The sequence below is a fragment of the Amblyomma maculatum genome, chromosome 8, assembly GCF_055883805.1.
Source record: "Amblyomma maculatum isolate TAMU_Amacu chromosome 8, ASM5588380v1, whole genome shotgun sequence".
In the NCBI taxonomy this organism is placed as follows: domain Eukaryota; kingdom Metazoa; phylum Arthropoda; class Arachnida; order Ixodida; family Ixodidae; genus Amblyomma; species Amblyomma maculatum.
The window spans coordinates 3,352,767-3,365,803 of record NC_139351.1 but is presented as its reverse complement, the minus strand read 5'-3'; the positions used below and the strand labels follow the sequence as shown (position 1 = coordinate 3,365,803).

General features: G+C 43.7%; 1 protein-coding gene across 1 annotated transcript in view; it reads left to right on the top strand.

The window, feature by feature from the left end:
* Window positions 1-13,037, top strand: part of ZnT86D (solute carrier family 30 member 7) — a 72,390-nt gene that overhangs the window by 27,286 nt on the left and 32,067 nt on the right. Inside the window, exons 6-7 of the mRNA XM_084576047.1 lie at window positions 7,524-7,661; window positions 10,897-10,959. Coding sequence (XP_084432173.1) covers window positions 7,524-7,661; window positions 10,897-10,959 — 201 coding nt within the window. The remainder of the gene's footprint in view (window positions 1-7,523; window positions 7,662-10,896; window positions 10,960-13,037) is intronic.

Here is a 13,037-nt window from a genome sequence, read left to right as displayed (position 1 = left end):
TGCTATCTGTCTGCAGACCAGAGCTGCTCCAAAATGCCCGAGTCTGCTTTCACTCCTGTAGACCTCTATCATATTTACAAACGGACAAGACAATCAAGCGGCACTGGTGCCAAGCTTGTCAAGGCGTGTTATTGTGGTCTGAAGGCGCCTTTTTGGCAGACGAAATATCCATGTGATCAGAAATTTATCAGCCCAGGCATAGGATCAAAAGGGATCATGTAATACCCCATGTCTGCGGGCTTTGAGGTGTATTCTAAATAAATAAAATGAAATACTAGATATGCACAATATAGGGAGCAGAAATGTCATACCCATTAATCTGAATTCCAAGTTAGAGTGCATCTAAGTGGTAGACTCGACATTTGAATCCATCAAATCAAAATAGGTAAATGCATTAGGTCAGACTAGATGTTCAGTTATGAAGCACACCAGCAAGCGTTGCATTTGCTGCTAGTCTGTTTCAAGATTTTGCTAAGGTCGGCATGTGTTATACATATTTACATGCTTTGGCTGTTTGTCATGTCAGAAATGAGTGCGAAATTGGAAAGGCATTAAACTTGTGAAAGCTCGTTAATTCGACCCCCGTTAATTCGGCAAATCGGTTAATTTGACGTGCACGCGAGGTCCCTCCAATTATACATAGAAGTCTATGGGGCAAAACTCTCGTTAATTCGACCAAATTTTGCCGTGCGTCGGTTAATTTGACGTAGCTCCATAGCCCCGTAGCCCACTATTTCGTATTTCACTGCGGAAGGGTTAAAAAAAAAAAGAAAAAACACGGCCAAGAGCGACGCTAGTGTGAAGCTGAAAAAAAAAAAAAAGGCAGCGTACGCCATTCGCACTGTCATCGCCATCAGCAGAATGACGCGAGGGGAGCGAGGTCAGCCAGAAGTTAGTTCTTTCCTCGCCTCAGCGTGTGTCGTCGCCACGTGCTTTTTGCATCTACGGTCACGCTTCGCCTACGTGTTTACTGTGCTGCGTGTGTATATAGAGGGCTGTGCCTGCGCATCTTGACGCTGAGTGCTGCTGCGATGGCGACACCAGCAAAGTGGCCGAAGTATGAAGCGAAGGACCTGGCCACAAAAGTGCAAATATTAAAGGCGATCAAGGACGGCATTTCACGCCAAGACGTGATGAACAAGTATGGAGTGAAGAGGACAACTTTGGCCACGTATGTCAAAAATGAAAAGAGCATCTTTGAGGCGTTCGACAGTGAAAGCTTCAATGCTAAAAGGAAAAGACTGCAGATGGCGGCTTGCTGATTACATCACCATCGATGATGGCTTCGCAGTCGCTGGACAGCTGACTGGGGACGACATAATTCAGGAAGTTAAAAGTACCGGCAACGACGATTCATCAGAAGATGATCGTGAACAGCTGCCCCCGCCATCGAAGCGCACGGTTAAAGAAGCCGCAGAAGCGCTGTCCGTTCTGGAAGAATTCTGCGAACAGATTACCGATTGTGCGCATGCCACGGAGCATCTGGCAGCGATTAGCGCTATTGTCGCCGGTCAAATTCGCCCGAAAAACAGATGGTGATAACTAACTTCTTTACCAAATAAAGGTATGTCATCCAGGGGCTCATTTCGTGTTTTTTTTTTTTTTTTTTTTTTTTGTTCGATAATTTAACAGTCGGATAATTCAACAATTTTTCACGGTCCCATCGATGTCGAATTAACGAGCTTTTACTGTATAAAAAGGAATCAGATTGGAGATTTTGTACTTCAGAAAAAGAAAACTAATTATCAAAGGCGTCTGACCTTGGAAACATACTCCGAAACCTAATTTAAATGCTCCCAAACTCGTTTTGTTGTTCCAAAGCTGCTCAAAAATGGCTTCACTACTGCTCCCAAAGCTGCTCCAAAATGCTCGAGCCTGCTTCCACCTCTGTAATACTGATGTTCCTAGATTATAGAAGAAAAAGTGAAATGTGTACGTTATTCTGAAATATTCGCTATCTTGAAATTCGTAATTCTAAAATAGTTTTACATTGAAAACATAGGAAATCTGCCAGGGATTCTTAAAAAATTTGTTAATGTGGTGTTCGTAGTAGCGAGATTTCACTGTAGAGGTAGTGCATAGGGCAAATGCGGTTGTTTTTCAAAGTGGGTTTGAATAGCACGATCATGCAAATGTATGGAAAACTCGCGTGGTTTTGTAATTTACTCCAAGAGGGAGAAAAAAAATGTTAGGTAGGGGCGATAGCCACGCCGTTGCAGCTGCAGGGCTAATCATTGAAACTGCAATTTGTTTCAGTTTCATAACAGCTTACTTCTCGACACTAAGGAGCAAAAGAGATATTGGTGGGTGGCCCACTGTTGCACTCTCCATGCACTTGAGGGGGTGGAGTGGCAGACCTCTCCCCTGTGTGCGAAATAAGAGTCAGACTGCTGACCGGCAATAAAGGCCACGCCTGACTGGCCGTCGGCCGGAGGCATGAAACATACTCAAGTTCAATAGCAACGCAATTTACTAAATACACACACTCACAGATACAAAAAAAGGAAAAGTTATAAAGCACGACAGCAATAGTAAAAGCTCGTTAATTCAAACCTCGATCATTCGAATTTTCAGATAATTCGGACTGCACTACTTAGTCTGGCCAAGCTCCATAGAGATCTGTGTACAAAAAAGCCCGTTAATTCGAACGCGAGTAGGGTCCAGACTACAGATAATTTTCACTATGCGACGCCGCGTCTGGGCTGCTTTGTGCACAGCATGTGGCCAAAAAATAGAAAACCTCCGCGTAAGAGTGGTTTAGTTAGAGGCTGCACACGTCCAAAACGGCAACAGAAGATGGAGCCATGTAAAGCCATGGAAAAGTGGGTAAAGCCTAAATGACACCATGACTGGCGTGGCAGCCAGCAGTTCCTGAAGGTAGGGGTTGGTGGCCGCAGCGGCAGCTGCCTGCTCTCTCTTCTGCACTACCTCTGAAACTCGCAGCTACATACTCTATAATTCGAGCCCTGTTAATTCAGAAATATGGATAAGTACTGTTGGCGCGGTCCCAGCCAACGCCTATGGCTGTGACTTCGGACGGGCGCTATGAATTTCGCAGGAAAACTTTTTTTTTTTTTTGCGAGAGTCGTTCATTCTTGCACCCATCAGTCATCAATGGAAGCACGCGGTCAGCTGTGATCATGAAACGGGCTTTTAGCATCGCTCGCTTCAAAAGGCGTTTGCTGCTATCACACTTTCTAATGATTGAGTGGCAATACAGTCAAATCCACTTATAACAATATTGAAGTGCCATGGAAATATCATTGCTATAACTGATAATTGTTACAGTAAAACCTCGTTAATCCGGATCTCAAGGGACCGGAAAAAATGTCCGAGTTAACCGAATTCTGAATTATCGAATGGACCATGAAAACAACAAGAAAAATGTACGAGGCATAAATATACCTTTATTGCATGAAAAACTGCGTTATTTTTGTTTGCCTAGCCACCAGAATTTGCACGGGAACGATTTTCTTCAACCCCATCAGGTGGTGGTGCACACGCTCACTGTCGCGGCACTCCACACAAAATTCCTCTAGTACAGCGAGGGCCTCCTGCATGGTGCAACGTCGCAACGGCGGGTCGCGATTGTCTTCATCGGAATGATTTTCGTCCCCGTCGAGCACTTTCGATATGTCGTTGTCAGTCAGCAGGCCAGCAACGGCAGCATCATCGTCTATTGCTACGTAGTCTGCAAGCTGGACACCACTAGGTAGGAGAAATTCAAAGCGCCTGTCATCCACCTCTTCATTTTCCATATTTTCAGTGGGCTCTGGGGTTTCCTCTGCAGTCACCTCTGGAGGAACGTCACAGTCATCAGGGCGGACAAACCCGCTGTGCCTGAAGGAGTTGGCTATGACCTCGGCCGGCGTGGAGCTTGCACTAAAATGTGAATTGCACTGAGGAGGTTTAGGTCGTATTCTCGCCCTGCCTCCTTGCACAGCAGCATCCGTTCTAGCACATGCTTCCTGTATCTGCATTTTACGTGCTGAATTATGCCCTGATCCAGCGGTTGCAGAGTAGCCGTCGTGTTCAGAGGAAGGAATACAAGCTCGATGCACCCCAGCCCTGTCACTCGGGTGTGCGCGCTGCAGTTGTCCACTACAAGTAAAACCTTGCGCTTGTTAGCGGAGAAGCGGCGGTCGAGCTGCCGCAGCCAAGCTTAGAAAATATCTGAGGTCATCCAGGCTTTTTTGTTTGCTCGATACTCCACATGCAAACGGGGAATGTTCTTAAAACGCCTTGAGTTTTTTGCCTTCCCGATGACAAGTAGTGGCAGGTGCTCCGTGCCCGACATATTTGAAGCGAGAAGCACAGTGACCCTTTCCTTGCTGCTCTTCCCTCCAACGCGTCTTCAACGCGACATTGCTGTTTTGCGGAGAAGCCGAAATCCGGTTGTGTGGTGAAGCCAGCCTAGCTGACTGAAAGCTAGCGGCGGCTGTCGCGTGGCCTCCTTTGCTGCTGAAACCGACGAAAAAATTGAGTGTACTATTTTCAGTGCACTGTAGCGCTTATTGTTTGCCAGTAACAAAATTAAGCCAGTCACGATTATCGTTTTCACGCTTCTCGATCACAGTAAAGCTCATCTGGGGGCATTTTATATATCGAACTAATTCGTGGTCCCTTTGAGTTCGATATATCCGAGATCGACTGTATTTGAAAGGTACACCGCAAAAAGACACAAGACGAAAAGGAAGAGGATGGACAGACGTGCACTGTATTGGACTGTTCCTGCAAGCAAACGTTTACATGACTTGAAAGCATCAAATATAATACTTATGGGAGATTTTAATGTGCCAAGCATTCACTGGCCTTCTCTTAGCACTACTGGCCATGATGCCTCAAGACATTTGTTACACATTTCCTTAGTCCTTGGCCTCAAATCTTCCATGTGAATACCAGACGAGCAGCAGCCCTGGTTCTGGTTTTTCTCAGCCGTAGTTTATTCGAGAGGGGTTTCTCATGCTCCGTTGTGGGTGTATCTGATCATAATGCTAATTTATACCCAGTTAGATGCATTGTTCCAAAATCCCGGTTTGAGTACAGGCACTTTTCGTGATTTCAACCGTGCCAATGATGTTGCTATTATTGACAGATTAAGTGAATCCTTTCAGACGTTTAAAACATTATCTTCGATGGTGTTGATACCGTTGTGGGGTTTTTTGAACAAAGTTTTTAAACATGTATTAATCGCTTTGTTTCGCTGAAAAAAAAAAAAATGAAGATTTGCCGTGCATGACAAGAGACTTCAGACATTATCCTGTGAAAATCGCAGTTAATGACGCCAAGGAGGAGATTCACCTGAAGTTGACGTGTGCCAAGGATTTCTGCTTACTCAGTTGTGAGAAATTCTTCCAGCGCATGAAAAACACATGGACAAAAGTAAAAGAGACTTCAACTGAGGTTTATTCTGCAAACAGGCATATATGTATGTGCAAAAAAGATGGCAAGGCTATCAGAGTATACTGCGATCGAACAATGTCGGAAACACACTTGTCAGGCATCTCTCTTCAGATTAGCACACCTATCGCCTACCTGGCCAACCCATCACATTTGCCTTGAGGAAATTCGTTTCTTGCGCAGGGCCACAGAAGGGCCGCTGACTCAGTTCTCTCCTTCATTTATTATACTGAAGGCTTCAAAAATTCGTTGGCTTTTTTGATTGTTAAACTTGCGCAACACACGTGTCTCGTTCAAAAATTCCTTGCATGCTGGCTTGTGCGAGCAACGGCGAACGTGGTCAGCAGTTCTACTATTCTTTTACATTGCCAAAATTAATGAGAATGAACCCTTGCAAGTTCTGAAAATTGATTTTGTCAATCAACTCCAATTTCAGTAGCTTTATAGTTAATAACGAAACATTTTTAGTCCGTATTCACATTGGATAACTCCTCCTTTCAGCTGTGGCTCATACCCCTTTGCTGAAAATGTCGTTTCTTGTGCAGGTGTTCTGAACATGATCAATTAGACACTAAAAAGAGCTGGGACCCAGATGGCATACCTAACTCCATCAAAATAATCTTCCGTAAATCATTATCCACCACACTGTTTCCCGCTTCTGGAAGCTCGCAAAGGTAAATCCTGTTGTACAAACCCGGTAGGCACTCAATACTGCAGACCTATTTCCTTCCATTCATGCAAGTTACTCGGACATGTTATTTTGAAACGCATCATGGAATTTCTTGAAAAGCACAACATCCTAAGTAATTACCAGTAAGGATTAAGCATCACTACCCAACTAATCGAATTTACGCATGAAATTTGTCAGCCACTAGATCTAGGTGGACAGGTTGACAATGGTCCACCGCTTTTAGACACTTTCCCACACCCAAAACTTCTCCACAAACTTGACTCTGTTTTAAATAACCCTTCGCTGGTTGGTTGGATGTCCAGCTTTGACCCAGTGTTCTCAATCGGTACACAATTCATGAATTTCTTATCCTGTTAGTGTGTCATCGGGAGTTCCGCAAGGGTCTGTTTTAGGCCTACTTCTTTTCTTGTTATACGTTAACGACCTTCCTTATTGCTTATCTGTTAAAATTCCTCTTTACACTGATTATTGCATCCTTTATCACAGCATTAACACACCACTTGACCATGAATTGCTCATTGACACGTTTACTAAATTTAGGTGGTGCAAGGAATGTCAATTTCTCTAAAACTGTTTCCAAATCTTTTACTGGATTTACATCTCCTTCACTTTTCACAGTCAGGATTTGCAGGCACAGAATTTAAATACCTCATGACATGTCATGGCTCAAACACATTATCATATATAACAAAGCTTTTAAGCATCCCGGGTACCTCCATCGTGCGTTGCGCAAGGCACCAAAGGACACTAAACTACTCACATATAAAACACTTATCTGCCCAATTCTTTATTATGGCTGTTATTGTGTGGAATCATCATACGAAATCCGATATTAAAAGCAATTCTTCCTTCATCTTTCACAACTATGGCCGTAATTTTTCTCCTTCTCACAGACAGCACTATCATGTCGCCGATGAATAAAATGTTTGAAGTTTTTGCATGCGCTGGTTAATTCTTCGCATCTTCCCTCACTGAATAACTGTTTGAACTTTACCAAGCTTTCCATCACTAGAAGTTCCCATTGCGATTGACCATTGCTCCTGACTTCTCTCGCACTGATACTTTCAAACACTGCTTCTTTCCCCTGGCCCTGCCCTGCTGAAATTTGCTGCCTAGAAACGTCCACTCGCGACCCATGGAAGACAGCTATTGCTTCTTAGTGCCGTTTTTATTTTCTTTGATTTGTACATGTTTGTATTTTCCTGACATGTTTTTTCCCTGCCCACTCCTGCCTCAATGAGGCTGTAGTATTAGTAAAGAAAATAAGTGCAGTGGGATCTTCTATAGAACGGAGTAGGCCTTCCAAAGTTTCAATGAAAGGCTGATCATGCTTGCACGCATGCATGATGCAGTGGCATTGTGCGAGCAGACTGAGCATCATGCAAGGATGTGGTGCCTAAGCTTGAGGTGTGTTCTTTCCACTGGTGTGCAGGTGACGGCCACGGCCACTCGCACTCTCACGGCCACTCGCATAGCCGCTCCCACGACCACTCTCACAGCCACTCACACGGCCACGCACATGGCGAAGGCCACTCGCATGGCAACGGGCATGGCCACTCACTGGGATTTGGTGAGTTATCAAGAGTGCCACTCTTAATCAGCTACCCTTGTGTGTTTTCAGCCCAACAGTGCAGAGATGGGACATCAACTGGATGTGTAGTGCGGAGGGCATCTTTGAAAACAGCAGATAAATCTATTTTTATGCAGGACAATTGACAAGTTCGCGTGCCGCGTCGTTTAGCGCAGCAGCAAAAACTAGTCAACGGCTTATGGTCTCCAAGATCACACCCTCGAGTGCGGTCAGCTCGGAGGTAATGAACGGCCATGGCCGGACTCGAGCGGCACCGCCGTCGCTCGAGCCCGGCCATGCAACGACTGACAGGCGTGTGACTGGCATGTGATCACTATTGCCTCGTCATACCATGAGCCCCTACCATGCCTCCGCCACTCCGACAGATCCGTGCGCGCGCGTGCTACGCTCCCAGAGTTCTTTGGCTCCGTTACGCAAATTGTGCACAGTGGCAACACCCCTTCTTGGGTATTCCTTTTTTTCTCTCTAACACGGAACGAAAGGGGAGATTTCATGTTTATAGTAAGCTTTAATTTTAAAAATTGTGCATTTTTGTACCTTTGTGGTGTCCATATTAGTGCCCATTTTGTTTTGTATTGTTAGCAGATTTATTTCTGTGAATTTGGGTGCGCACTTTTAAAATGAATATCGAATATAAAAACAAATTTTCGCGCCCTGTACTGCTTCGTTATAACAAGGTTCGACTGTGCTGGCGTACAGGTACACACAATATTGCTTAACGTTTGCACCATAATTCATGGAGCTGCACTCCGAGTGACCATCTGTTAATAATTATTTTCTTTTGTCTTTTGAGTTTAGTGGGATTTTAATTGGTCAGGTTGGTTGTTAGATTTGGACATAGTGGCACAAAGAAAATGCACACAGAAGGGACACGACACACACTCAGTAGTTTTGGCAGCAAAGCTTTGTTGCTTGTAGTTTGTGATGTTGATTCATGCGGGAACTACCGCTGGAGATGGCAGGAGTGATGGCTCATCTGACTTCGAGTCCGTGATAAGCTCAGAACAGCAAGATGATACGTTTTCATCTGAGGAACTAGACACAGGTAGGCCTATCATGCAAGCGTGCGTGGGAAATGATGCTGAGAGGAGCTGAGGTGCTTTCTCACCTTTCCTTCTGACGTGACCCATTCTAAACCATTTGCAAGTGCAAAGCTTTCATCCAGTGCTCAAGAAGCAGTCTTCATTTCATTTTTAATCCTTAAAGACAGGGTCATGGTGGGTACAAGCTTTTTGGGTGAAATAGAAAATTTCCATATGTTGTCTATTTTCTATTACAATAAACCTAGTTATAAGCAGGGAGTTCCAGTAATACTGTTTGAATGTTCATAAATGCCACCTCAATCCTTGGCAACACTATTCATGGTAAAGTGAACATTTAACGACTTGGGACAGGTAGTAGACAGGTAGTAACCGTAGATCCGAACCATGAAAAGGAAATAACAAGAAGAATAAGATTGGGATGGAGCGCATTTGGCTAGTACTTGCAGTAATGGCAGCGTTTGGGCGAGTTGGTTAGACATGTTAAACCTGGAAAGTGCATAAAAAACACACGGATAACAGCAAGAGACAGACACACGAGAGCTTACTTCTAACCGATTTTAATTTCATGCGAGAAGCAGAATATATGTACACTTGAGATCACATGCGCATGCGAAGGAAAAAACTCAAACAGGAAAAATTATTATCTGGCTGCACATGTAAAAGATGAAAGGTATGCAATCTCTCTCAGACAGCAAAATCGACGCACCACTTACACAATCATCGCCAGTTCGTGCTATCTCAATTGCCTCAACAATTTCGCGCGTTGTTTTACACTTGCTTTTATAAAGAACTTCACATTGAGGAAAGAGAGGATGACAATTCTTCTTGCTTTTGCACTTGAGGCAATGAATGCTCAAATGCCCACCTTTTTTGTTGTCCACAGCGTAATTATGTTCACCTAATCTCTCATTTAGGCATCTACCAGTTTCGCCTATGTAATATTTACCGCAAGTCAATGGCACCTTGTACACAGCCCCTTCTGTGCATTTTACAAATGGCTTTTGGTGCTTGATCATGCAACCTGACTTCATCCTGTTTTCTGACGTGCTCTGCTTACTTAGCGCACTCAGCTTACTTGGGGCAGAGAACAGAACGTTTACATTCACTTGGTTACCAATTTTTCTTCTTCTAAACCTAATCTTTTTCTTGGTTATTGGAGTGCTCGGACAATTCTTGCAATATGAGGCAAGACCTTTTGATTTCTCCTCTAATATTGTGACATAATGTGGTTATTGGTCAGTCCCTTTAACGAGCAGTAGAAACAAAAAAATTATGGCCGAGGGCTGGTTTTTATTTAAGGATGCAGTGTAGAGAGCGGAAAGTATAATAAATATGACAAGCGCTCCTAGAAGAAAAAAAAAACTGTGCACTTACGAAAGTCAGCGACATTTTTCTGACATGTCACGTGGGGTACTACACCGAAAGTAATAAGGTTTCTCCACTAAATAGCACCTCAGTTGTTTTTATGCAATTTTCAATGGCAAATTAAAATTGTAAAGTCTTTTTTCTTTGAAACTGTAGTGCGCGATCTGTATTAAATGAGACAAGGTCTTTTCATCTCCACCATAATCTCGTGACATATTTTAGCCAGTAATCTGTTCCTTTAAGCTCATCCTTTAAGGGTATGATGCGAGAGCGCAAGTTACCAGCCCACATATAAAGTCACGCTTCAACCAAGCCATATGGACGTGCCTGCATGTCGTAGTGTAACGAGAATGCATATAGTTCTGGCAGGCTGATTCTGATATCACCCTCCCATATGAAAGCAGTGACTTGAGTGGGCAGCTCCCGCCCGTGGCATAGGGGTAACATGAATTCAAATGTCATGGCAGGTTGATTTTTTTATGAGGAGACCATAGCTACACCTCTTCATGGTGCCTCTTCACGGCGTAGCTGCGGCCACCCGAGGTCTCGCTTTGGCTGTCATAGTATTGCTTTCGCAAATAAAAAAAAAAGCTCCAGAAGAGTCCCGGTGACAGACAACACACAAGTGCTGCTTTAATGTTGCCTGACCTCTGCAGCGCTTGCTTTTTGCTATTGCTCTTTTCTTTTGCATTGTTAGCGAGTGCTGTGTACTGTTGTGACTTGGCTGATGACACACACTAGTCTGAGGAAGACTGGCATTGCATGCGATGCCATTCAGGGAGTATGCCCTTCTCTCTGCCTTGCAGGACTGGAGGAAGACTGCAGTGAGGACAAGGCACCTCCGGCAGCCAGGAGCCAAATCATGCAAGGTCTGGCAGCTTATAATCTGCATTATACCCTTGCTTGCCACTGTGTGGGCAGGCAGCCAGAGAATAACTTTCCTGACGTACTGCATCCACTTTCTGGGCCGCAGTGCAGGATGAGGTGACATCCACAGTATATGACGATCCATGCTTCAGAGTAAACAAACTGTCAAAGCTTGCCACAGGGCACATTTGTGGGGATCTGACAGCCCAGTGTGTGTCATTTCCACCTGCCTACATTTGCAGTCGCGTGTATCTTGTTACGTTGAAAGTGAAGCAGCTTTGGAAGCAAGGAATGTGAACTATGTTGAAGATGTTGCATTATCCTTTGTTACATAACAGTTCAGCTGTAAATGAACACAGCGTAGCCAGTTGTGTGTCTTGCCTGCCTCTCTTATTTAGTTCTGAAGAGAATAAGCATTTTACACACTTTATTGCGTACCTTTATGCACATATCTTTTTTATTTACATTTGATGTTTTTAAAGTACAAGGGTGGCAGTCCTCAGTAGGTTTCCTGGCATTGAGCAGAATTGGGATCAATGAGTATTTAATTAGCAAATTCATCTACATTCATTTCAATTACGGTTATTGGTGCTCATGTGACAGCGATATAAAGCAGTTTCGATGACTGCTTGGCCCACATCACTATATCAATATAGCAGAACCTTGGCGATTCTGTAAGAAAAGAGTGAATATAATGCATAGTGTTGACTCTGGTGTTGAAGTGAAGTACAGTTATGCTTATTTTGAGATGGGTCTTTGAAAAATGTGTCATTGGGTGTGCTCCAGAGAGAATGGGTTTGGGGAACCCATCCGGATTCGATCGTGAACCGAATTTGTACTCTTGACGCCAGATACGCAGCAGAAGCAAGCAACGCGACAAAATATCCTGCACACAGTGAAAGTTAAAAATTGTATTTCTTTAGCGTTTTTTTTTTTTTTTAACTGTTAATTTACGTGTAAAATTATTCGTACTGCAGGCTCTATAGAATGCCATTGCTCTTGGTCACAGCAGCTGTCCAGTCATGCCAGTGACTCACAGTCATGTTGGGTTCTGTGTTCTTTGCTGACCACTTTTCCACATGCATTTATCTCTGAACTATTTAAAGTTTTAACTGAGCGCCTAATCGTTTGGGCGTCAATTGCATGCTTTATACATCTCCTTGCATCTCCACACTGGTATCTGCGCTCCACTGTATCAGCCATATCTTTTTGCATTTATCGGATTTGTGGGTGATTTGATACTTGGCTTGGATTTTGATGGCTAAATTGCTACAGCACAGCAAAAAATGTTTTTCATTTGAATTATCGGACCAAAACTTTTTACTGGATGCTAAGCGTGGGAAGACAGGACAAAAGGAACACTGAAAACAAGACAGGACACAGCGCTATCCTGTCTTCCCGCACTTAGCATCCAGTAAAATCCATGCACCGACTAGCCTGCAAGAATGTTCTGGCAAAACGTTTTAATCAGCTTCAGAATGCTACACAATGATTTCAAATTTAAGTGCAGTATTTTTTTTATCACTGATCATCCTTTTGAGAATGATATTGTATTTTGCTGTGTAGCACCGAAAGAAACCGAATGACATATAACATTAAATCTGCTTGTGTGACAGCGGTATAAGTCTACTGGGTCCTCTTAGAATTTTCACTAAACTAAAACTAGAAGTTCACTGAAAATGCTACACACCTTCCGTTTCTCATCATGAGAATGAGGAAAGAATCCGCAAGTGTATCTTGGCAAACACCCTGCCTACTCTACAAAGAGCCCATGTTTTCATAAAGCGGAAAAAAAAAGTAATCAGGACACAGTGTATCCTCAGATCTAGAAGAGGAACACAGAATGCAAAAGGACTCTGGTGCTGTGTTTTGTAGTAACAAAGCAAACGCAGAAACATTTTGTGCACTTATACTTACAGAGAATAGAAATGAAACAACATGCCAGCTCCTGAACGTCTGCTAGTCACTCTTTCTGCTTTTGAAACAAGCTGTGACATAGATCTTCCATAAGAATAGGCCCAAAAGAGCATCCCCTTTTGCTCGGTGCGAAGGTGTACAGCAGAACCCGGTGGCTAGGGCC